Below are 27509 nucleotides of genomic sequence, written 5' to 3'. Positions count from 1 at the left end.
ACTTACAAACACATAGCACCTATGATGTGGAGAACGCTCAGAGGGTGAAAGAAAGCAGCGGAGATTTAAGGCCATTCCTGCTTGGTGTAACTCTTGGAGGGAGGGAGAAAACAGCGGAGATTTAAGGCCATTCCTGTTTGGTGGAGGGAGAAAGCAGCGAAAATTTAAGGTCATTCCTGTTTGGTGTAACTCTCGGAGGGAGAGAGAAAACAGCGGAGATTTAAGGCCATTCCTGTTTGGTGTAACTCTGATGTCTGAGTTAAATAAAGAAAAAACTTGGCGTCCTTTACACCAGTCAGATTGTGGTCTGTTTTCAACAAATGTGTCACACTAGATACTGAGAAAAATGGAGTATCTTGTGAGGAGCAACTATGTGTTTCGTGTGTGTTTGTGGAGTGGGTGTGCAAGAATTTGCTTGCCAGGCCAGATACCGACGGATACACAAGTAATACGTGCAATACTTTTCGTTCCACACCAACTTGTATTCGTCACTTTTGTAACATCTTTCTTAAAGAGCCAAATAATGCCACTTTTATTTCTAAAAAAGCATATTTTTGTTACCTTGTTAAAGTTTCCAAAAAGATGCTCAGAAACCATATAGATAAAACCACCTTTTGCAACTGGTATAATAATAGTGATTTAATATAAGGAAGTCAAAATACTACTTTGTTTACATTTTGCTGCAATTGAAACACATTACCGAATGTCCAGTACTATTCATCTGTTCAATATTTTAAATACTCGTTATTTAAACATTATCAATCACGTTTGATCTTTCTGAAGAATGAATACATCATTATTAGTGTGCCAGGCACACTGCATTTTACACTGCTGCTGGTATTCGCAGTAGTGTCTGTCCCATCCAGTAAAACATGCATAATCCAGCGAAAGCTTAACTATAGCGGAGGTAATGACCACTATAAAGACGAATCATCTTACACATTACTCCACTAGTACTTGTATGTATTTTGTTGGGTGCTTAATTTCTGAAATCTATGTGGAAAGCACATAAACAAATAGTCCAAATTTCAAAGCTACGCAAGTCCATTAACTGGAAGAGTCCACAGGTTCCGTGTATCTTAAGATGCTTTTGATCGATTTTTTTCATCATGATATCATATATTTAACCAAGTGATAAAAACATAATGAACATGCTTGGATGTTAACACAGCACTGTTGTGCAGATTACTTTAAAAGAAAAATGGTGTCATAGAAAATTAAACATGCTGAATCAACAAAACTTAGTTTACAACTTTATTTTCCCGTTTTGAAGAACAGGCAATACATTTTCTGACAGGCTATTAATTGATAACAAGAAATAAAATAAATTTTCTATGAGTTTATTCAAATTTTCTTATCAAAACAATAAATAGTTTTTTTTTGTAAAACCATTGACATTTCTACAAACAATTAATTATAGCAAATAATCTTCAATAATGTGCTTGAATTAACATCATAATTCAGTACAACATCATTTTACTGGTTTGTTGTGCACAGAGTTTCACCAAAGTGTGTATTTAACAAAGAATAGACTATTTTTACTTTAGTTGGTGTATAGAAAAAGCACTGACAATAAACGTTTATTTATATGGCTAAAATTATACTTTTATCAAGTCATTTAAAACTGAATTTGATGTACAAACAAAATGGAGAAGAATATCACAAAAGAGTCAACAATAAAATTTTATCTGTCAACCTTAATATATAATAACTGTGAACAAAAGAGACCAATTTTATTAACACTATATGTATTAATGTAAATGGAAAACAGTTTTTGACATTTATTAACTTTAGTTCGAGTGTTTTGAACATCAGTACATTATACATACGGATATCTGTAAATTTCTTGTTAACATGGCAACCAATAACAAAACAAAATAGACACAGCTTGTTTAAGTATAATTTACTAGTTATTGCATTAAAAATAATAAGACTACAGGTAAATTAGTTTCTTATTTTCATTTCATTTCTTCTCTATTGGTACTTTTAATGTCGAGCTCTTTATACAAAAATGCTTGAACAAGTAGAAATAATAAAATAAAAGGTTTCACACATTCGCTTGTTTTACTCATTTATACATCAACTGTTATAATGGTTTTGATGATATAATGGTTCAGGTGGTATGAAATATGATTCAAATGTGATTAATTTACTCACAAATTTTCATACCAAACTGATTTCAACTCGTACAAAAACAAGATGAAGTACAGTATAGCTTGTTGTACAGAAAAAATATTCAGAATTGTCATTACTCTCATCAATCCATGTACAAGTTAAGAAATCTATTTCTCCCATATTACAGTTATAATATTAAGATAATGTGGTGAACTTTCTTTTCACACTTTTTCAAGCCCTTATCATTAGTCTTTTATTCCTATTTTGTGTATTCAATCACATTACCCTGGAACTTGAAAATACAGAAATGTGTATATATACTTATCAAGAATATTTTGACCAGCATTTTTTTCCAGATGATATTGAGCATGGTTTTGTCAAAAGGGAAGAAAGGACGTCCACATCTGCAGTGTATTAGTGTCCTCACTGGTTTTGTAAGATGGTCATTGGTGTATATATTCCCCCCAATGACTACCTATCAATCCTCTGTGTGCACTTACAGTCAACAACCGGACAATTTAGGAGGATACAACTTCACATACAGCAATCAACGAGTAAATCACCTTTTTTACTCTTACATGTATATTGTTTCAACATGTAGCAATTTATTGAATATTGTATTTAGTTTATGTCTCAGTTTTGTAGATTGTTGTTATGTGTGTCTCACACCTTTGTTAAACTGTCAAAATATACACAAACAGATTGCACCTACATGTATAGAGTATAGTAAATTCTGATGGAGAAAGAATGTGATGTTTAAGGGCCATTCCTGTTTGGTGTAACTCTGATGTTGGGTTAATTATAGACAACTCGGCGTCCTTTACACCAGTCAGATTGTGGTCTGTTTTCAACCATGAAGTCACACCAGCAGGGAGAACTGAGGATTATCTAATCTACAAAGTTGTTGTATGAAAAAAAAATGTTTCCAAAGGAACTTAATCAATGGGATTATCTTAATATTAATCTGTAATATGAACTTTTCAAGCTGATTTACAACACTTTTATACCTAGAATGTGCCTGCAATTTATTGTGTCCAGTCTCTCCATTGTTTATATTGATGAGTTATGTAACAATGACCTATACATAAACAACCAGCAATATGATCCCTTCAAAATACTAGTAATATTCTTATTGAAGAGAAATCAATTCTTAAACTTTGGTAAATATCACTGAAAAAACACTGTTAACATATAAAGGACAGCTTGACAAAAAAAGCCCAACACGAACACTGAGTGTTCACCAACACAAACACTGAGTGTTCATCAACACAATCACAGTGTTTATCAACACAAACACAAAGTGTTTGTCAACACAAACACTGAGTGTTCATCAACACAAACACCAAGTGTTTGTCAACATAGTGTTCATCAACACAAACACTGGAGTGTTCATCAACACAAACACTGAGTGTTCATCAACACAACACTGGAGTGTTCATTAACTCAAACAGATTCATTCTGAGGAATTCACAACTTAATTTTGTAATTATTAACATAATAAATTATAAATAGACTTCAAAATTTCTAACATGATTAACAGTAGGGTTTCACGAACAATTGAACAAACCCCATCCCATAAAGTGAAAGGTAACTATGAAGTTTCCTTAAATATTTTACAGAGACATTTGTGCTTTTACAGTTTTATTTTATTACATGGAAACTAAATGCACGGGCCAAAATATCTCGGTTACCCCTCTCTCCAATACATGATATTTTCTAAAATAAAAGTGTAGACTGGTATTTTAAACCATACAAAGGTGTTTTATAATTTGATAAACTTTAAAGGTACCCAGACTTGTTCACTGTCATAGGGATCAGTAAAACAAGCACGTGAAAATTAACATTCAACAATCAATCATTCACTAATGTAATATACAGTAACAAAATCGTATAAAAATCACATACATGTACACATACAAAACATGGCAATGTTCAACAAGCTGACTACAGCACACAGGGAGAAATAAAGCACTGGTTAGTGTTCTCATTTTAATGTCATTTAAATCACTAACTTCATGTAATATTTTCTGTATCATATTCAACAGCTTTAATTAATTCACACAAAAATTTCAAATAAATCCATTTCAAAAATGTGTCACAATAATTTGTCATAAATATTCTATCATTGATGTTACCAAGATGGTTTACAATATCCGAGATTTTATTTAACAAGGCTATCAAATACTGCAGGTTGAAAGTATCCAACTATATTTCCAATTTTATACAATAAATAAGGAAGAACAAACCTGGTACAGTTACATTTATAAATGGGAAATGTTATTTTCAAATGAAAACTTATATAATGAATCTCGTGTTGAAAGATTGTAGAAGATGGATCATGTTACTACAGATAAAAAAAATTGATCAAAATGAACATTTCAAAAGATGCGGTTTTGTTCATTAAGGCATGGATGAAGAAAGAAGAAAGCTGTACACCTTTTTTATTCTACTAAGCAGTAATGATTCTGGATGATTTACCAATGTCTTATTATTATACACACTTTTAAAGAGTAAAATTTTGCATAGCCTTTCAATCATTTTGTTTCATTTGCCATCTTGTGTCAAAACAGAAAAGAAACAAACTATATCACATCTAATTTATCTTATATATGGATCTTAAGAAAAAATGACCCATGATATATAATTAATGCAAATTATCTGGCTTCTTCTGTATATTTTTGACTGAAAATGGGATTTTTTTTACATAAAGATAGTCATATATAATCTTCTATATTTTGACAAGTTTTTCCCCAAACAAATTAACTTTTCAGCCATTGCATTAAGTAACAGACTAAACCAGTTAAAGTGGAAAATGATGTCAGACTTAAATCAAATTTGGATTTCCATGGTAACTATGACATTACATTCATAAAACAATTTCAATTTGTTCCTTCCATTTTTACTATTTCATACTTAACTTTCAGCTACAATCATCATTAATGTCTTCAATATTAAGGTTTTGTTGCAAGGAATAAGAATTCTTTTTTTCTATAGTTCTAGAATTTTATTCTTGGAGAATTAGGGAGAAAGGTAACACACACACGCATGCATTCTCATGTACAGATGAGCACTGGAAAGTTTCCTACTGTTGTCAGTCAATCCCTACCAGTCTGTAGTAACTTCAATAGAAGTCAAACCTGCACTGACTATTCCGGTATTGTGAAGTAATTAACACTAGGTAAGAAATTCCAGACAACTGATGCGATGTTGATTGCAGCTGTTATGTTGACATGTTGCCATTGGTTACTATTTGTTGTGACTGTGAGTTTGGTATATGAAATGAGGGGACATGGGGAAACAGTTTATGGCATCTTTCCTGATATGACATGGCTTCTGCCTCACATTGACCAAAATCACCTCGACAAATATACTCCAACACTTCCCGACAATTCTATAAAGTTATCATAAATATCTATCATATATAAACATAACATTGCACAATATAATACTAATCTTCAAATGAAAGAACATTTACTTATATGGTTCTAGGCTTTACTTCTTTTAGAGAAAATGTATGATTGAACATTATAAGAGGCTTACAGAAAAGGTTTGAAAATTTCCTTGTATTTTCACTGCTATTATCTTTTGTTTGGTTTCACCTGCAAGCTTTGTGGACAAGAAGGTAATATCTGCAGTTGTCTGATATAGGCAATGGCTGGCATTTTAAATAGAACCATCAACCCTTTGTTTATTCTAAGAGATAGCTATATACGCTCAATCAACACCAGCCAGCATCACCACCTTATATATCAGGGGCTGGAATGACTTCTTATTTTCTAGCATTTTGTTGATGATGTCCATTAAATAAGTTAAGTTTTTACATTAGTTTTAATATATCAGATAGACATACCTTTGGTGAGACTCCTTTTAACTCTTGATTAACAGCAGTGGCAAGCTGTAATGCCTTAGCTTGTGTGGATGGGTCAGAGTTCATCTCAAACATCATACGAGCAGCTGAAATATAGACAAGCCAATATCCAAATAAAATCTGAACTAGATGAACAAGCCAATATCCAATTAAAATCTGTACTACATTTACAAGTCAATATCCTATTAAAATCTGTACTATATCTACAAGCCAATATCCATTTAAAATCTGTACTTCATCTACAAGCCAATATCCATTTAAAATCTGTACTACATCTACAAGCCAATATCCTATTAAAACCTTTACTTGATCTACAAGACAATATCCACTAGAAGTAAGAGCCAATATCCAATTAAAATCTGTACTAGATCTACAAGCCAATATCCAATTAAAATCTATACTAGATCTACAAGCCAATATCCATAAAATCTGTACTAGATCTACAAGCCAATATCCAATAAAATTCTGTACTAGATCTACAAGCCAATATCTAATTAAATTCTGTACTAGATCTACAAGCCAATATCCAATTAAAACCTATACTAGATTTTAGTCCCAAACATTTCGGTCAACATTGCATAAAGATACTATTTTTTGTTGTTGTTGGGCTCCAAAACAATCATGGTCATATAGCGATTATCCAGCTTTACTGGTGGAGGAAAACTTCAGGTGCCCTCCATGCCTTATTTCAAGCACAAGCGGGCACCGGAGTAGAACCACTTGACATTATGTAAGCTAGTTGGATAGCTTCCTCACATGAAAGAATCCCAAGTCCCCACCTACAATAATGAGAGGCAAGTGGTTTGAACAACCTTAACCACTTGGCCACAGATGCTCCTTGACTCAAGATCATATATAAACTCTTGTATATGCTTATGTTTATGACTACAAATAATGATTTTCCTAAAACTTTTCAATTTATATGAATGATTTCTTAACAAATGCACCCCCTACAAGAGCCTCAATGTATGCAGATTCAGTGAATTACCAGTTAAGCTAAGTAAAACACACAAGCAACCACATTTACTTTATCTAAAAGTGTATAAAGCTATATATTTACTGCAAAAATTATTTTTCAAAATTTTGTTTGAATATTTCCTTTAAATGAATGGCATATGCAGGAAATCATTGTTCAACAAGTAAAACCCTAAATAAGATAGCAACATAATACCTATATATATACGGAACATTTATGTGCAATATTCATGTGTCTTTAATACCAGCGACATTCTATGTCTCTCTCTCCCTCTTTTGTATTAAAGAATCTATAATAGTATCAAGTAAACAACACAAATTTCACTGTTTATAAAGTTTTGAAATTTTTTTACTCAAGATATAGCTTTATATACTTTAACAAATAAGCAATTTCTTGAAGGAAGATTTTTATAAGTACTTAGCATATGATAAATATGTAAGAAACTAAAATACCTGCTGCTCTATGTAATACTGAATTAACATTTTTTGAGAGGAACTCTTCATTGAGCTTATTTGCATCTTGGCAGCTGTATAATTTCTCCATCTCGATATCTAAAACACGCATCACAGACTCTGGTATACTGCCCTCTGACTTCTGCTTCTTCACTGTACAAATATCATAAAAACAATTTATCAAAAATTTAACTTTAATGTTCTCACAAGCCATCCCAACCCTTAGAAGATTGGTTTTTCGATTCAAAGATATAGGATTACAAAAATCGTCATAAAATTTGAAAACAGCAAGTTGTAAATTTCATTTTTCAACTTTATAATCAAAACCCCTTCTATGCTCAGGTCACATTTTACTGATTCAGAGGAACATGCAAGTAGAACTAAATTTGTATAACCCTCCTTATATGTTTACTTTCAGACAGTGACACAATTCTTCATCTGTTTGTTGTAAGGAACAAAAATATAGATTAATTTCTGACATTTTTCAGTTGGTAATGTAAGAAGTTCTTACCTAGAGTAAAAAACCTGAGAAGATAAACATGTAACTGTGGGTTTTGACTGTCTACTTGACATCCACGTTTTAGAGATTGCAACATCAATAATAACTTATCTGAAATCAATATATTATATACTTTATTAGATATGCAACTAGGTTACTTGTAAAACAAATATTCAAAGAGATATAAAATATATGCCAATCTATTTTAAACTCCATCCAGGAATGAGAGAATTGTTGACCTGATGCGATCATCAATGCACTTCTATGAAAAATTTAGTATCATAATCTAAGAGTATGTGCCTGACTTTCCAGTTCAAACCCTTCTCCTTCTGCATGACATATTCTCATCATGTTTTAAACACTTATCTCAGTCATTTTCAAATCTATCCAGGAATGACAGATTTTTTTATATAAAAATTTCATATCATAACTACAGACATACAAGCAAGAGCTTTAAGCTATAGAGACCAAACACATTTTTTAAGTTATTTATAATCCACCTAGGACACAGACATCATTGCATTTGATGTCCAAGTATAAGCTTGACCTTTGAGCTAGACCCCAGTCTTGAGTGTCAAACTTTGTCTCAATTAGCTTCACATAAACATGAAACCATATAAGTGTTATGCTTGTTTTCCAATCCATATATATTGTGATGTAAAATGATACATGCTTGAAAATTTGATAAATAAAATATGTTTAAACTAATATAAAACCATTTCAATGACAAAAGTTTTGATCCGACACAAAGTGCGGACAGACAGAAGGAAGGATGGATACTGCAAAAACTATATGCCTGCCCATTTTGAAGGTATATCTTAAAATAATAATAATAGCACATGGAACAGATTTTAATGTTGTATACTCAAACAAAGATATGACTTTGAAAAAACCTTACCTTTTCTAGAATAAATTTCATAAGCAAATAAATGAGTTTCTATTTTTTCAGGAGCTAGTGATTGCAAAGGTTTGAGGAATTTGATTGCTTGCTCTAATGGGTTATCTGCCTGGAAAACAAGAAAATATTTGTCATTTATTTGTCGATTTCATCTAAAGTTTTAACAAGTATTTTGTAAACTTGCATGCAGTTGCTATTATATACATTATTTTATATATGATAACATATGTTTAAGTATTTTAATATCACATTTTGTTTTTATGAATGTCTCAATTTGTTTCATTCAAATGACACTATACTTAAACACAAGCCTGCTTGCATATATTTGTGGTTACATAGTATTTGGACAAAAGAAATTACATCTCTATATGAAATGAGGCAGACTATTTAGGTATTAGGCATGGATGCCCCTTCAATAAGGATGCACTAGTTAATTGTAACCAAGGTCTCTCTACCCCCAAATAAGACTCAGAACTTTGCATTTTCAAATCCCAGGTACAGGCCCCACTGTGAGGGTATAGTCAGTGGAAAAATCCATGCTTAAAGCCTAGCACTTATATTTATATATGACCACAGCCATTTTTGCACCATAACAAAGCTTCTGCTAACCTAGTAGGGTAACAGTTGAAACTTGGCTCACTCAGGCACTCCCCTTAAGGGTGAACGGCCTATAATTACAACTGACTGGTGCTCATAAGGATTCTGCAATGAACTTACTTTAGCTAGTTTATCAGGTACAAGCTCCTCTTCTTTAGGTCCATCTTGGTCCTGATCTTGTTGTTTTTTGTTTGGATGGTCTTTTTTCTCTTGTTCCTTCTGTTTTTCTTTCTCTTTTTCTAGTTTCTTTTGTTGCTTTCTTTGTTTGTTCTTTAATTTCTTCAATTCACTTGGTGTTAGATTGTCTACAGGTGAAATGAATAAATATTATTATGATGATAAATAATAAGCAAATCATTTTCTATTTTTAAACAGATCAGTTGAAAATACAAAGCAAAACTTGGCAATTCAAGTACTTTTTTCTTTAACTTCTATTACAAAAACAAAACATTTCACACTTGAAATCTATCAACTTGCAGTGTTAAATGATTCTTTTGTATTCCTCAAGCTGTAATTTCCTTTTTCAGATATATTCTTGTAAGATTCAAAATGAAGATTTAAGTAAATTTTATGTCATACTACACTGTCAATATCAAATGATGACATTTTAGCAGTTTTTATCAGTTACATGATTAGACTAGTGTAGAACTACATACTTTCTGTTCACTAGCTGGATATCTGCTTCAATTCATGACGACCAATACATTTATTTAGGCCTTAACCATCAGTAGGCGGTTAAGATGACAGAACCTTTACCTTGCCTTATATAACACAATGACTACCAAATACGTACCTGCGTCTAGTAGATTATCTTTATCATTATCTGATAGAGGATGATCATGTAAATGCAGGTATATCTGTAAACAACAACAACAAATTATTATGTAGTTTACAATAGCAAAAACATACCAGATAATGTCTTTTCACAATCCTTATTCATTTCTTCAACAAGGTTCACAGCCAACAGTTAATAATTGCAAAAATTTAGTTTGTTCAAAACCATACCACTAAGTATTAACAACCAAAATAAGAAATTTCATTTGTTTTTGTTCTGATATTTTTTAGTCAAATCTGAACTACTTTATTCATATGGCACATTGTTGTTTTATTGGTGAATGTACACTGTGTACACGTTAAAGTCAAAATTACTTTACATTTTGTCATAATTATTTTCAATTTTTTCATTCTGCTATGAAATTTCTATAAATATCCTTATGATAAATAGATCAAAACCAACACAATTTTAAATATCCGTTCATGTTTCTCTTTATTAGCTTCGTCAGTTGATACATAAAGGAAAAATTAAACATCCTTCTGATTATTACCTCTATTGCAATTTTAGCTGCCTTAAAGTAGAAAGGATGACTTCTAAGAACGTCCTCTAATCGTAATAATCCAACATAGGCTCGTAACGTCATCTTTCTCATACAATATGTGTGAAAGTCAAACTGATCTTCTATAATCTCTGTAAAATGCTGAATAAAACAAACACAACAAAATACATATACACACAAAATGATAATCAATTATCTGTAAAATATGTTTATTTAAAATGGCCACTTTGTACATACAACAAAATTTACATTGTTTTTCAATTTCATGCAACAATTAATGCTTAGGATGAAAAATTTACTTGCTATACATTCTGTGCCAGAATTTTGAAAGTACATTGCATTGTTACAAATTATTTTATTATTGACTGATTATAATAATAGTTATATAATTACTATGTAAAGTTAGAAACAAAATGCTTGTGCGTACCCTATCAACTTCATGACATTTTTTCAATGCCTCGCCCCACTTGCCTAGACGTTGATAGGCTGCTGCAGCCTCTGTCTGGAACCACATACACTGCATCTCATTCAGGTTATCTGTGGCTGACACACCTTCCTGATACAATATATAAACATATCAATATAGTCATACTACACACCTTCCTGATAACAATATATAAACATATCAATATAGTCATACTAATCTAACATAACTACTTATTTTGAACATATTTCAACATATTATTGCTGTATATTATTAAGGTTAATTTATTTTATTGGCCTAGAAGCAAGCTTAAATCCCCTCAGTATTAAGTTAGATAAAGAGTCACAAAGCTAATTTGGGTAATGTTCACTATATTTTTTACATCAATATTTTGCTGGTACTTGTATACCCATTAATGTACAGGAATTACCCGGCTTTTTATATAATAAAACCCTTGTACAGTTTAGATACAAACATGTTCACTATATCCATTGTTACTTTATTATTAAGACATACCCTCGTAAACTTTGAACACATGTCCGCTGCTTCTGTAATGAGGTTAGAGCGCAGCATATACTTGGCACATTTAGAGTTGATGTAACGATCAGCTGTGTCTAGTGACTGTGCCTCGTCCATTAATCTATAAGCTTCTTCTATATCACCCGCATGCTGTTATAATAACAATCATATAATATTATTATTCAATAAATGACTATCACATACCGCAACAATATATTTTGATTTCATAAAGATTGTCATAAAAATTATACTGTATAGTTATCATTTTCACAATGACCCAATAACATTAAATGCAACATTACTTAATTCTATATGTTACTAATGGAAAATAAAGGAAAATATTAAAATTACCTTAAAAAGTTTAGCTTTCAGAACATAAAGTTCAATAAGTAAAGGAGTGTGTTGTATGGCTGTGTCTATATAGTGTAAGGCTTGCTGTGCATTGCCAATATAGTCATAATGTTGAGCAAGATAATAATAGACCCATAGTAATGCAGTTGGTGGCTCCTTCTCACAATTCTCATCTGAAATATAAACATGTCTTTTTTCCTTTTTCTTGTCATTGGATAAAATCAAGAACTGTTACTCAAAAGTGACGGTATTATGAAAAGAAAAGAGAATAAAAGTAACAAAGGAATTAATTGCTCAATATTGTTCTGGTGAAATGAAGTGCTATTCATAGCAAACCATCTTGACCCCAAGTACAGACATGGGTCTTGGATGCGACACATCGTCTTGATATGACAGACATTTTTGCCAAGTTATTTTAAAAACCATAATTATATCTTACATATTTCTGTCATAAGTATGACAAAACATTACAGCCAGCATTTCATTAGAGTTGGGTACCGCCAGAAAGAAAATACCACGGTTTTTTCCTAAAAACCACGGTATACCACAAATTTTCATTGTACGCTATAGGTTAATTTTTATCTCTAAAATAAGTATCAAGGTAGGCTGGTATAGAATTTCAAAAATTAAATTTAAGCAGATCTATAAAATACAGATTAATCAAAGCATCATTTAACTTTTTTCAATCAGGTACTTTCGCATGTTGACAATCATAAATTAATTGGGTCATGGATCAGTTCTTGTTGTTTTTTTATTATTACATATTGGTCTCTTTCAACATTTAACAACTGTTATATAAATTGCATAGTTAAAATGGAAAAATAAAATGTTTTTATTGCTTACTGATTTATAAAATAATAGGTCAAATGCACGATAGCCGATGACAAATATTTATTTGTCGGTTAATTTTATAACAGAGTCCCAGCTGCTATTTGTAAATTTTTTATTGCAAGGGCTAAGTATTTAATTAATCTGTGTCAGAAACCAAAACAAACATGTACCCCAAAAGCAAATTAAAATTATCACATAGAAAACAGCTGACCATGTTACTGCTTAATCAATATTCATTAGTTGAACGAACATTACTTTTAATCCAGTTTCTACGCCGTTCTATAATTAGTTAATTGCCATGCGCGTGCAGTAAGTGCGTGACGTAAGGAAAACCCCTAGCCTGATTGGTCGCTATTTATATAAATACTTAAAATAGTAACACCCTAATTTTATGCAAGGAATGCCCTCATGAATTATCAAATTTTACGATTAATTTTCGTATCAAATAAGCGATATTTGGACAAGTAAATGTAAGTCGACAATTCTTGCTTCTTCAACTGAGATCATGCAAGTCGACAGTTCTGGCTTACATGCGGTAATCGATAAAGCATTCAATTTTCGCTAAGAACTATCAAAGAATGATAACTGTAACAGTCGGCGAAAGTTGTTTGCAAAAAGGTTAACTCAAAGAAACATTGACATATACAACAGAAAAAGTTTTTTTATTTAGTACATTTTACGGATCTGTAATTGCTTTAAATTAGAGTTAAAGTACCGGTTTTCCAGGTCTGTACCGCGGTACGTACCACAGAAGTCTCGGACCGTGGTTTACCGGTATACCGGTTAAACCGCGCACCTCTACATTTCATAACCACTAAACTAACCAATGAAGTTGAAATTTAAAAGCTATTTATTCAAAATAGATGAAGGTATCCAAACTGCTTGAACATTTTCTCTTTATACATTTTCTCTTTCTTTCCTCATACACTGATGGTAAAACTGCTTTCTCTACTACTTTCTCCTCATAAACATATCCACTCCATGACGCCACTTAAAACTCAGTGTTTTATGTTACTTTTGAGTTTTATAAAAGTCCCTGCCATCCCCTCAATTACTCATACATGTAACTAAGTAGTTAAGACTAACAAGAGCTGTCACAGGAGACAGCCAAGCTCGACTAATAAAATACTGGACGCAGTAAGGAGGACAAAACTATGAAAGAAAAATCAATTATGCATAAAACTATAGTAAAAAAATAACATTTGTTAAAATAAATTCCAAGATCAAGGGAAATAATTCTAGAAATAGTCACGCTAGAGTTATGAACCTTGTCACACAACATGTATGTAATGATAAGAAGTATATATTTGAAGTTTGAAGTAGATACCTTAAAAAGTAACAAAGTTATAATATTTCTTAAAGAAAATCCTAAGTTTAAAGAGAGATAAATCTATAAAAATTACTTCAAGAGTTATGAACATTGTCACATAAAATATAATTGATTATAAGGAATAAGTATTTGAAGTTTGAGGTAGATACCTTTAAAACTAAAAAAGTTATAGTAAAAAATAACATTTTTCTAGTAAAAAAATCTAAGTTGATGGGGAGATAATTCTTGCAATATTGGTGCTAGAGTTATGAACCTTGTCACATAAGATATGGATGATGATAAGGTACATTTATTTGAAGTATGAAAGTGATCCCTTTAGAAAACAGAGCTGTCGGTAGGACAGCAACGCTCGACTATTCTTAGTGCTTGATAGTAAAAAAAATGCTTGATACAGTTACCTCCTCCTGTTTACAGTTTGGGGTCATGATGGTGAACAAGTGTGCAAAGTTTCAAAGCCATATGTCAATGGACTTTGAAAATATTTGAACTATTACAAAAACTTTAACGTAAATTCTAAGTCGAAAAAGGGGCATAATTCTGTCAAAATGCTTGATAGAGTTACCTCCTCCTGTTTACAGGTTGGGGTCATGATGTTGAACAAGTGTGCAAAGTTTCAAAGCCATATGTCAATGGACTTTGAAAATATTTGAACTATTACAAAAACTTTAACGTAAATTCTAAGTCAAAAAAGGGGCATAATTCTGTCAAAATGCTTGATAGAGTTACCTCCTCCTGTTTACAGGTTGGGGTCATGATGTTGAACAAGTGTGCAAAGTTTCAAAGCCATATGTCAATGGACTTTGAAAATATTTGAACTATTACAAAAACTTTAACGTAAATTCTAAGTCGAAAAAGGGGCATAATTCTGTCAAAATGCTTGATAGAGTTACCTCCTTTTGTCTACAGGTTGGGGTCATGATGGTGAACAAGTGTGCAAAGTTTCAAAGCCATATGTCAATGGACTTTGAAAATATTTGAACTATTACAAAAACTTTAACGTAAATTCTAAGTCAAAAAAGGGGCATAATTCTGTCAAAATGCTTGATAGAGTTACCTCCTCCTGTTTACAGGTTGAGGTCATGATGTTGAACAAATGTGCAAAGTTTCAAAGCCATATGTCAATGGACTTTGAAAATATTTGAACTATTACAAAAACTTTAACGTAAATTCTAAGTCAAAAAAGGGGCATAATTCTGTCAAAATGCTTGATAGAGTTACCTCCTCTTGTCTACAGGTTGGGGTCATGATGGTGAACAAGTGTGCAAAGTTTCAAAGCCATATGTCAATGGACTTTGAAAATATTTGAACTATTACAAAAACTTTAACGTAAATTCTAAGTCGAAAAAGGGGCATAATTCTGTCAAAATGCTTGATAGAGTTACCTCCTCCTGTCTACAGGTTGGGATCATGATGGTGAACAAGTGTGCAAAGTTTCAAAGCCATATGTCTATGGACTTTGAAAATATTTGAACTATTACAAAAACTTTAACATAAGTGGTTACGCCGACGCCGACGCTCGGGTGACTGCAATAGCTCTACTTATTCTTATCGAATAGTCGAGCTAAAAATAAGTTACAGTAAAAAACAAGATATGTTTGTAAAACATGTATGCCCCCTATCAGCAGCCAATTAGTCATGTGATAAAGTTATTATGCATGACTTCTGACCCTGAGTGATCAAACAATTAATAAGGGTTTATCAAGTATCTACTGGTCATGACCTTAACCTTTGACCCCTTGACCCAAAACTCAATAGGGGTCATTTGCTGGTCACGACCAATCATCATACAAAGTTTGAAGTTCCTAGGCCAAAGTGTTTTTAGTTAATTGACCAGAAACCGTTTTTACCTACAAGGTCAATGCGACCTTGACCTTTGACCCCTTGACCCCAAAATCAATAGGTCATCTGCTGGTCATGACCAATCACCATACCAAGTTTGAAGTTCCTAGGCCTAAGGGTTCTTTAGTTATTGATCGGAAACCGTTTTAACATACAAGGTCAATGTGACCTTGACCTTTGACCCCAAAATCAATAGGGGTCATCTGCTGCTCATGACCAATCACCATGCCAAGTTTGAAGTTCCAAGGCCGAAGCGTTCTTTAGTTATTGATCAGAAACCGTTTTTACTTACAATGTCAATGTGACCTTGACCTTTGACCCCTTGATCCCAAAATCGAAAGGGGGTAATCTGCTGGTCATGACAAATCACCATACCAAGTTTAAAGTTCCTAGGCAAAAGCGTTCTTAAGTTATTGATCAGAAACCGTTTTTACTTACAAGGTCAATGTGACCTTGACCTTTGACCCCTTGACCCAAAACTCAATAGGGGTCATCTGCTGGTCACGACCAATCATCATACAAAGTTTGAAGTTCATAGGCCTAAGTGTTTTTAGTTAATTGATTGTAAACCGTTTTTACCTACAATGTCAATGTGACCTTGACCTTTGACCCCTTGACCCCAAAATCAATAGGGGTCATCTACTGATCATGACCAATCAACGTATCAAGTTTGAAGTTCCTAGGCCTAAGGGTTCTTTCTTTATTGATCGGAAACCGTTTAACTTACAAGGTCAATGTGACCTTGACCTTTGATCCCTTAACCCCAAAATCAATAGGGGTCATCTGCTGGTCAAAACCAATCACCATACCAAGTTTGAAGTTCCTAGGCCTAAGGGTTCTTTTGTTATTGATCAGAAACCATTTTTACCCAAGAGGTCAACATGACCTTGACCTTTGACCCCTTGACCCCAAAATCAATAGGGGTCATCTGCTGGTCATGACCAATCACCATACCAAGTTTGAAGTTCCTAGGCCTAAGGGTTCTTTAGTTATTGATCGGAAACCGTTTTCTCTTACAAGGTCAATGTGACCTTGACCTTTGACCCCTTGACCCCAAAATCAATAGGGGTCATCTACTGATCATGACCAATCACCATACCAAGTTTGAAGTTCCTAGGCCTAAGGGTTCTTTAGTTATTGATTGGAAACCGTTTTTGCTTACAAGGTCAATGTGACCTTGACCTTTGACCCCTTGACCCCAAAATCAATAGGGGTCATCTACTGATCATGACCAATCACCATACCAAGTTTGAAGTTCCTAGGCCTAAGGGTTCTTTAGTTATTGATCGGAAACCGTTTTTGCTTACAAGGTCAATGTGACCTTGACCTTTGACCCCTTGACCCCAAAATCAATAGGGGTCATCTACTGATCATGACCAATCACCATACCAAGTTTGAAGTTCCTAGGCCTAAGGGTTCTTTAGTTATTGATCGGAAACCGTTTTCTCTTACAAGGTCAATGTGACCTTGACCTTTGACCCCTTGACCCCAAAATCAATAGGGGTCATCTACTGATCATGACCAATCACCATACCAAGTTTGAAGTTCCTAAGCCTAAGGGTTCTTTAGTTATCACTCGGAAACCATTTGGTCTACGGACCGACGGACCGACAAGTGCAAAGCAATATACCCCCTTTTCTTCGAAATGGGGGCATAATAATATTTTTTAAAGAAAATTCTAAGTTCAAGGGGAGATAAATCTGAAAATATTGGTGTTAAAGTTATGAACCTTGTCACATAAGATGGGGATGATGATAAGGTACATATATTTGAAGTATGAGGTTGATCCCTTAAGAAATAAAGAAGTAACAGTAAAAAAAAGTATTTTTTAAGGAAAATTCTAAGTTCAAGGGGAGATAAATCTGAAAATATTGGTGCTAGAGTTATGAACCTTGTCACATAAGATGGGGATGATGATAAGGTACATATATTTGAAGTATGAGGTTGATCCCTTAAAAAATAAAGAAGTAACAGTAAAAAAAAGTATTTTTTAATGAAAATTCTAAGTTCAAGGGGAGATAAATCTGAAAATATTGGTGCTAGAGTTATGAACCTTGTCACATAAGATGTGGTTGATGATAAGGAACATATATTTGAAGTTTGAAGTTGATACCTTAAGAAATGACAAAGTTATAGTGAAAAATATTTTACTGCACCAAAACTTTAATCTAAAATCTGGACGCGGACGCCGACGCCGGGGCGAGTAGGACAGCTCTCCATATACTTCGTATAGTCGAGCTAAAAATGTATAGAAATAAAGAACAAACCTGACTTATCAAAAAGTTCATGTTCACTTAAGCTTGATACATAGCCTAGACAAAGCTCTTGAATTGTTGAAACCTGAAATAAATCAGAATAACCGTAAAACTTTTCGCAAAAGTCTCGTATGATTTTTGTTCTTAATATTTTAATGCTACAAATGAACAGAGTTGATTTTGTTTATAATTCATTAACATACAGTTGACTAAAAATACTTACAATAAATATGAAAAGATTAAATATGGAACAAAACTGACATACCTTTGCTGGTTCAGAGTAGACAGATTTTAGGGTTATGAACAATGGAGGAACTCCTTTATGAAAACCATTCCGTAAATATTTGTCTACTAGCTTTCTGAACAAGTCACCTGAAATATTAATCATCTTACTATATTTCCATTTTCAACAAGCTTGTGGTATTGTAAAATTATTAAATAAATAAATCAAGCAATGGTGAAATTTAACAGATAGCCAGCCCATATGTATTTGATTATTTTAATTCACTTTTTTTTCATATAATTTGTTTCTTGAACAAAACTTGCGATTAACTCGACCAATTCATCGCATGTGACATTTAAAATTCTCAATTTCTCTCGACTATCCATAAGTCATCATCAAACTATTATGTAGTGCCACTTACAACAACTTGAATATAGCACACACATGGGACATAAACAACACTTGCTATGTCCCAATTTTCTTGCTTTTCCTTTGAAAATCTATAACATTTGCACAACCCCCTAAACAGGTTTCTATTTTTAACAAGCTTTACACACTACAAAAAGGTCATGATCTGGAAAAAATCACTATAACAAAGTTGCACTTATTAACATATTTTAAATACCTGACACACATCAAAAGATAACTAATTAATACCTGTGGTAAAATTTAGTGGAATTCTTTTTGGTGCTGAAGCTCTAGGAAATCTTTCCTCTACATCTGTATACAGTTTCCAGCGAGCTTCTTCCGTTGCTATGTAAAATACAGATTGACTTTTTAGAATATTACTTTAAACTCGCCTGAGAGCACAATCCACTTATCTCACAGCAGGATAGCATAATAACAGCAAATGAAACACAATTCTGTATATGTGCTTGGTAGACTTACCTACCCAAAATTTTGCACAAATTTGTCAAGACTTTTAATGAATTTTGAGAAAAGGGAAATATTCTGATCAACAAGGTGAAGTAACATAGCAAAAATGACTTTAGGATTATGTGCCACTTAAAAATGCATTTCAAATTCAATAGTGGTCAAGTACTCCATGACCAAGTATCTATAATGCAAGCTTAGAATTTTGTAAATAAAGGCATTTACCTGGCTGTACTGAATCTTCAAGGCCCTTGTAGTAGGCCCAGTTTTCTGGATTTCTATTAATAAGGTCAGTGTATATTACAGCAGCCTCTGGTTTCCGACCCATCATTAGAAATATCTCTCCTGTCAGAAAGAAAAGTCAAATATTTTTACAATAAATATCACTAAATGTATGCATGCTCCATTGTGGGAAAGCTCACATTAGAAATTTGTAGATAATTCCAGAATATGATTAATTACAACACGCTAAGATGCTTATATATGACTTAACACCAAGTCTGTTAGAAATATCAGTAATAATCAACATAAAACATCCTCATTTTGATTATCAGACTCATTTTAAAAAGTAAGAATCTGTATGCAGAAGCACTCATCTTCTGAAAAACTAAAAAGTAAAAACATTTCCATGTCAAAATAAGGCAGGTTTCCTGTAACTTTAATTGGGTCTATAGCATATCAATTTTACTTTATAGATACATCTGTTATAACACCAAAAATTTCCACAGAATGTCAGCTGTACTTTTATAAATTATGTATAGGTGGTTGCATATATAAGATACAACAAACCTTTGGTTTCCTGCACTGTTAGCCTGTCTACTATTTGACTATCGTATTTATCAAGGTGATCCAAGGCTTCTTGCATGTTTCCTTTCTCTCTTAACACTAGATTCTGGTACAACAACAACTCACCATGCTCATAGTCAAATGCCTTTGGCTGTAACAAAAGATTATTTTTTTACATTTATATATGTAATTCCAATAAGATCAAGAACTATTTGGTAAACACAAATGTGACTTGTCCGGGCCCAAGATTCCTGTCTAACAAACAAATTTTCCAGAAAGTTTTACTCCCATTCACTTGTCTGTCTGATGGACTGTTCTCTTACTAGATACATGGGGGCATAAAAACATTGAAAGTAGAGATTAATATTAATAATGCATCACAAGATTCCGGTGACCTTAATTTATAGCATGTAATCATTGCATCAGTATAACAGTATCTTCACTCTATATACCAAGGTTTTATATGGGTGAGTACTCCCCCTTGTATATGGTAGGAAGGATCCATTTGTCTTCATCATTTGCATATTACAATGTGTAAACTGTTGATACCTATTTGCAAAAAAAATGTTCTTACATACATAACCATACCATAGATAACAGTACCCTTCATCTTGTGTATAAGTTTAATATAGGTATGTACTACCAGTTCTTATACAATGTGTCAAGGACATAGTAGTTTCCATATTATGCAGTACTCTAAAGAATTTTTGCTTTTATCATAACAATAGTAAAATTATATAAAGTTAAATGATAATAATTACTGTTTGAGTATTTCTGAAGGCCTCTATGATTTTCAATGCCATATCATACTCCTTCAGCAAGTGAAATGCCATAGCATAACCAATCCATGATGCTCTCTGACCCGGTCGAAGAACTAACAGCTGATAACGAGTTTCCTGCAATCAGACATAGATTTTCTTTTTAATTTTATATAACTTCACAATCATTGGATTTTGAATCATAATTTATAACTATGAAAATACCATTGGAAATGTGTATGCCCTATTTTCAACTCATTATGAAAATCAAAAGTAAGACTTATAGCATGGCATTATCTGTTTGATCTAATAATAACTAGTCACTGAAACATTTGAACATCTGGATATTAACATTTTTATATGTTATCCCAAAATAATTGTTTGTTTGTTTCATTTTACTCCTTTTTCCAACAGTATTTCAGTCATATAGGCGGGTAAATTCCTAACCATCGTTCCTGGAGAGTTACACCAGTGCTAGACTACCTTCCTCCGTGCTAAACTACCAAAGCATCTCTCGGGGATCGAACCCACGCCAGAGAGGTAACTGGATTAGAAGTCATCGACTCTAACCCCTCGACCACGGAGGCAGTCTCCCAAAATAAGTTTGTTACATTGCATATCAGCAGTTGTTAATATTTAATTTCTAAATATATATCCAAGTCAAACATGATCAATATAATAATGAAAATAAAATTAGGACCAGATATTTGATCTGAACTTTTTTCTTTGAAAACAAAATCATAGGAACCACTGTATGCAGAAAATAAGGCACAAAATTAATGGACACTTTAATAAACCCAGAAACCTTCAAAAGCTAGCTTGAATGTTTCCTCCATGAACAAAATTTTATGTGCATGGCTGAATTTAACCCCACTACTATGATGGTCATGTAATGCAAACTATATACAATGTGAAATGATCTGCCATACAGTACCATTGTTTATTAAAAGTTGGCAACTGTTTCCAGCACATAGTATTAAAAGTTTAAAACAAAATGCATAAAAATAAGCAAGTAAACCTTGTAGCCTTCAAGATCACGCATCTGTATTTGCAATAAAGACAAGTCTCTGAGGATCTGTAAGTTATCCTGTAAAATAAACATAAGTGTAATTTATCTCATATCATTTACTTAGAATAATCACATTTCACTCAAGACGTTACATATAACAGTATAAATGAACAAAGTCTAGCATTGTACATAATAAAAAGATATATATAACTCAGATAAACATTGCATCAGTATAACAGTATCTTCACTCTATATACCAAGGTTTATATGGGTGAGTACTCCCCCTTGTATATGGTATGAAGGATCCATTTGTCTTCATCATTTGCACACAAAAAAAAATTCTTCATTTTATGAATAAGTTATGAATTTTCATTTATGAGTTTTCTCTAGTTATTTTGGTCCAGGTAGTCATAATATTTTCTTCAAATCTGTTAAATACTGTAGAACTAGCACCCTAGTAACATGACTACATGTTACAGCAAATTGTAACATTATAACATCTATTTAATTACAGATATTACAAAGAAGAATGGTATAAATATTCAAAATAATGATGCTGTTTTGTGATATAATTTCAAGGGAAACATCTACTGCACAAGAGTCAACATTGCTTGACGCAGTTCTAGCAGCCTAATCAAGCAACTGTATATATCTTCATCCTGGGAGTTTATTATACTCATACCACTCCTTATTCACAGTAAAGATGATCTAGTACATTTCATCCTAATCTTAAACTAATATTAAAATGTAAATATACACAAACATACCCTTGGACTGATTATTATTATACCACATTGTAAGGGATGAAACATGAGAAGGTGCAATAGTGGGATATTAAAGATTGTTGAAATTCAAAATACCTTACCTTGTCCCATTTCAGAGCATTTCTGTAGCACTTGATTGCCTCATCATATTTTCTGTCTGATCTTTGAAGGAGACCGTAAACATGCCAACCTTATTTCAGTTAAGGAAAATTGACAAAGTTTGGAACATTAATTGATGCTAGTCCATACATGCCAAGTTTCATCACAAATCTACATTACTTTACTATATATCATATTGCATCAGTATAACAGTATCTTCACTCTATATACCAAGGTTTATATGGGTGAGTACTCCCCCTTGTATATGGTATGAAGGATCCATTTGTCTTCATCATTTGCAAACTTGTACTTGTGAGAGTTGCATACAAATTTGAAGCAGCAAAAACTTACTTGTACATTTAATCAAAGATGTTAAGCTCTAGAAATCTCCAAAAAGTCACAGACTCTGCCTTTATAACTTAAAATCAAAATGTACACACTCAAACAAAAAAGATTTCTGAAATATTTTCTGACTTAAAATTTCATTCAGGCTATTTTGTGTTATATTTTAAAGAATTAGAGTTTCCCTTGACTGACATTATGTGGAAATGAACCAGTATTTCTAGAGAATAAGGATACAGACATGACTCTGTAGATCATTTCTTAGTCCACGTCGAACATAATCATATGCTTCATCCTTCCTACCCAGGCAGTTTAGTGTCAGTCCCTTCATCGCCAAGGTTTCTGTTAAAATAGTAATGTATGTCATTGTAAATAAATACTTATAAAATCATGTGTTTTATCTATTTTGCAACTACAGGATTATTTTGCAACTACAGGATTCTCACACCCAATGCATGTTTTCTCACAATATCAAGATGCATAACATTCTGAATCATTAGTGTGCATTAACGTTGAAAATCACTTTTGATCAAAAGGGAATACCTTGAAATCACTTAAATACAATGTACAAGGAAATATGTTAACAAATTCCCAGACATTGCTGTGGCTAACCAATGATTTTTTCCCCTGTATTTTACAGCCGAATAAAGGCTGTTTCCCCTAGCTCAAAATAGGTATATTTTCCCCTAAAAAAACTAATATTTTCCCCTGTAATGCCCTGTGCACTTCTTCACCAGAACCATTACTTAACAGCATCTGACTATATCATCTAAAAGACAGAAAGCTGTCCCTATAGCCTCTGCTATGTACCATGCATGTTAAATTGAATTGAAATTATAATTTTTATAAAATGTGTGGGTAAATTCCATTCTCAGTTGTTGGAATTTGATTTTTCCCTTTTCTGATTTATTGCGCTTTATTTCCCCTTCAGGTAGCCACAGGTTGTTTTGAAAATTGGAAAAAATATCACTGCTAACAGATGGACAGACGAACTAACACTATACCATAATACAACGGAAGTAAAAAAAACCTTTGTGTGTATAAAGAGGTGTAATAGCCCTTCTCCAATACCGCCTAATGCATGCCATTTTTTTTTTTAAAAACTACCAACAAAAATTAAAAATATAAAAAATTTAAAAATCATTTAACTTTCAAGCATTCTTACCTCCATGTTCTGAGAATTTTGGGTTAGTAAGGATCTGTTTTGAAAACTTCAATCCATTCCTGTACTGTTTCTGTTCATAACATTTCTGGAAAATATCAAAATGAGAACCAATGAAATTGAGCACAATTTACTCTGCGGATCATCTTGCAAGTTGAACTGCCTAACAAAACAAAGTGCCTTTCTATTATCAATGTGCGTGTCCAGTAACACAGGAATGAATTATGCAAAACATGAAACTGTGTAAATCTATGACTGAAATTCATTTCTTTTAATTTGATGTACTATGAAATGTTTTGGTTAATTTACGTACTATTGTGCTTGTTTCGCCATAGATTTCACTTATCCAATGTTACCATTATTTGCGGGTCTTCATAACTGAAGACTGTGAATTAGAGGTTAATTATAAGACAAGATAATCTTTATTTATAGTCGGTTACAAAAAACATTATGTTGACATAGGCACCAGTTATGATTCAAAATTTGTAATATAAACAAAACAGATCAGGGCATTTTTTGCCAAAATTGTGAAGGGGCCTAGGCCTGTTCATTTTATGAAAAAAGCGCAATATGTCATAAAATTGTGAAAAAAAGACAAAATAAAATTTGCCATTTAATGAAATTTTGAAACCGGATATGATGAAGCTTGATAATAATTTCTGTAAAATCTGCTTTGAGCTGGTCCTTTAATCTGGTAAACATGCACAAATACCATATAACTTGATTAAAACTATTTACATGTTTGCAATAGGGAAAAATCAAGTTTTACCAGAAGGTAAACAATGAAATTTGAAGACAAAGTCCCAAAATTTTATGAAATCGCTTTTGAAATTGTGAATTTTTTCCCGCCGCTTTGTAAAAAAAAAAAGTGCAATTTTGAATTGTGAAGGGGCCTGTAATCGGCCCCTGTTATAGAAGGAAAAAATGCCCTGCAGATCCCCTGTTATAGAAGGAAAAAATGCCCTGCAGATATATCTTTCTGGTAAAGTTGGTCGTTTCGTCCTATCACACCCAAAAACTTCTAATTGGGACACTGGCGGACACTTGTTAACTTTGAAACTTGGGCTTAAAACCTGCCGAGTGGGAATTAGATGGTTTTTAAATATTTTCCATCCAAGGGGATTCAAAATAAAACAAGCTTTCTCAAGTATCTCTTATCAAATTTATTGACCAGTTACATGTTTGATCATTTATCAGTGTTGCATTTAGAATTTAAAAATTATGGGGGATTATCCCCCAACCAAATGAAAAATGTGGGGGATTTAAAAAAAAGTGTCGGGGGACATGCAATTACCAAACAATATGACGTATGGTAAAGATTTCAAGTGTCTATTCTACGAGGGGGGATGGGGGGGGGGATTTGCCCATATTTTTGAGAATTCCCCCCTATTTATTCTGACAGAGGCGGGGGGAAGAAGGAAAAAGATCAACAAATGTAATAAATTCTCACTATTCGATAAAAATCCCCGTTTTTTCAAATCCTAGAATTAACACTGGATTTGGTTTTTTTATGTGACAGCTATCGTCTGCTCAACAACGGAAATAGAAAAAACAAAATATTGATAAATACTACACAAAGTGCGCAGATCAAATCCTCACTACACACACCAGATGACATGGGCGCCGCTACACATGATTAAGTACGTATTTTAGTCATTTGTGCGAGTGAAAACAAACATGGCATAAGCCTTCAAGATATGATGAAAATTAAGTGAAATAAGTTGAAAAGAACATCAGATTCCCGATTTGGTGAGCACTGACTTCATTAAAATGCGTGTTTTGCAAAAATTGTGCGCAAATCACACAATCATGTAGAGTCTAGATGCAACCCCGATTAATCTACTGTTAATGTCAAACCCCTCAATGAGACATAGACATGAATTAATGATTATTCTAAGTCTTAAAGATGTATTTGTTTACAATATGATTTTTTTGCAATGCCCACCCATAGTACACCGATGTAGAAAGTGTGTCAAACTAGACATATTCAGGGCCTTAATAGACCCTCTGATTTGATGTTTTGCAACTATTGGTCGCAAGACATCTTAAGCCGAAAATAAGATTGACGGCCAGTCACCAAATGTCTGACATAAAATGCACATTCATAGAACAATCCGACACAAATGAGATTTTATCGATTCAAAAGCATGACTACCAAAACATAATTTTTTACTTTTTTCGGTGTCATAACCTAGGAAATTGCATTGAAGGGCGGTTATTACTTTATCCAATCACTTACCAAAATGCGCTTAAAAAGAGCATTTTCTTTAGGTGGCAAAGGAGTTTTCGTGGGCATTTTTGAACGTTGGGCAGAGCTTATATGCCCTAATTATATTGCCCTTTTTTCTGAGAAACCTCGTGGAAATTCCAAGATGGAGCAAATCTCGTAAACTCTCGTTTCACTACTCTCGCAGATCGTCTGACAAGGCGAGATCCTAAAGAATCTGATAATTTTTCTTTGAGTTAACTGTATATATTGAAACCGGCAAATCAAAGTTATATTTTATCATATTAAATGAAAAAATATCAAAAATGCACTCTCGTTCAAATGTGAGTGTGCCACAACAACAACAAATATGGCTGCCCCCAGAAATTACGAAGTTGTCAATTTTGTGAAAAACATGGTTTTCTTGTGTTTTTGAAGTTAACATCATTTTATAATCATACCATTCTCAACAATTTTAGTTACAAGAATATACATTTCATAAATACTAAGTATGGCATCTATTGAAAAGTTAGAAATGCAGAGAGATCTTGAAAGTTCAGTGACTGTCTTGGAAAAACAGGTTCAAAGAAGAATTTTCAAAATTATTGTTATAGGAGACTCAAATGTTGGTAAGACTTGTCTTACATATCGATTCTGTTGTGGCAAATTTCCAGACAAAACAGAAGCAACTATTGGAGTCGACTTTCGAGAGAAACTTGTTGATGTTGACACTGAACAGCTGAAGGTATACACATAGGCTAAGATAAAATAGCATAAATTTATCTTAAGTAGTATCCCTGTTTCTCGTATTCTCGGGGTTTCTCGTATTCTCGTGGAATAATTAAAACGGATGGAAGCGACGCTCGAGACTTCCGTCGAACATGTCTATTTAGCAGAGCATTTTCATCTCCATTAAAAAAATAAAAGAAATGCGACAAAAACAGATAAAAAACCAAAATAACTGTGGAAATAATCGTAAAATCCAGAGAATAAACATTA

The 27509-nt window shown here is 32.9% G+C and overlaps 1 protein-coding gene across 1 annotated transcript; it reads right to left on the bottom strand.

Moving 5' to 3' along the window:
- Positions 1-1324: 1324 nt before the first annotated feature.
- LOC132728617 (N-alpha-acetyltransferase 15, NatA auxiliary subunit-like) lies at positions 1325-26702 on the bottom strand. The gene is made up of 22 exons (XM_060714324.1): positions 26544-26702; positions 24308-24392; positions 23380-23484; positions 22803-22891; positions 21947-22015; positions 20932-21066; positions 20174-20321; positions 19610-19729; positions 19169-19264; positions 18554-18660; positions 18301-18373; positions 12034-12206; positions 11680-11832; positions 11167-11295; positions 10731-10880; positions 10199-10262; positions 9526-9710; positions 8809-8917; positions 7923-8021; positions 7412-7564; positions 5966-6069; positions 1325-5506 (listed from the first exon to the last, which is right to left on the bottom strand). The coding sequence occupies exons 1-22, from the start codon at positions 26598-26600 to the stop codon at positions 5336-5338; spliced, it is 2574 nt and encodes an 857-aa protein (XP_060570307.1). The 5' UTR covers positions 26601-26702; the 3' UTR covers positions 1325-5335.
- Positions 26703-27509: the final 807 nt, after the last annotated feature.

This window comes from Ruditapes philippinarum, unplaced genomic scaffold (assembly GCF_026571515.1).
Source record: "Ruditapes philippinarum isolate M1 unplaced genomic scaffold, ASM2657151v2 ctg3941_1_1_1_1, whole genome shotgun sequence".
NCBI lineage: Eukaryota > Metazoa > Mollusca > Bivalvia > Venerida > Veneridae > Ruditapes > Ruditapes philippinarum.
The sequence above is the reverse complement of the archived record's forward strand: the minus strand, read 5'-3'. Positions and strand labels throughout refer to the sequence as shown.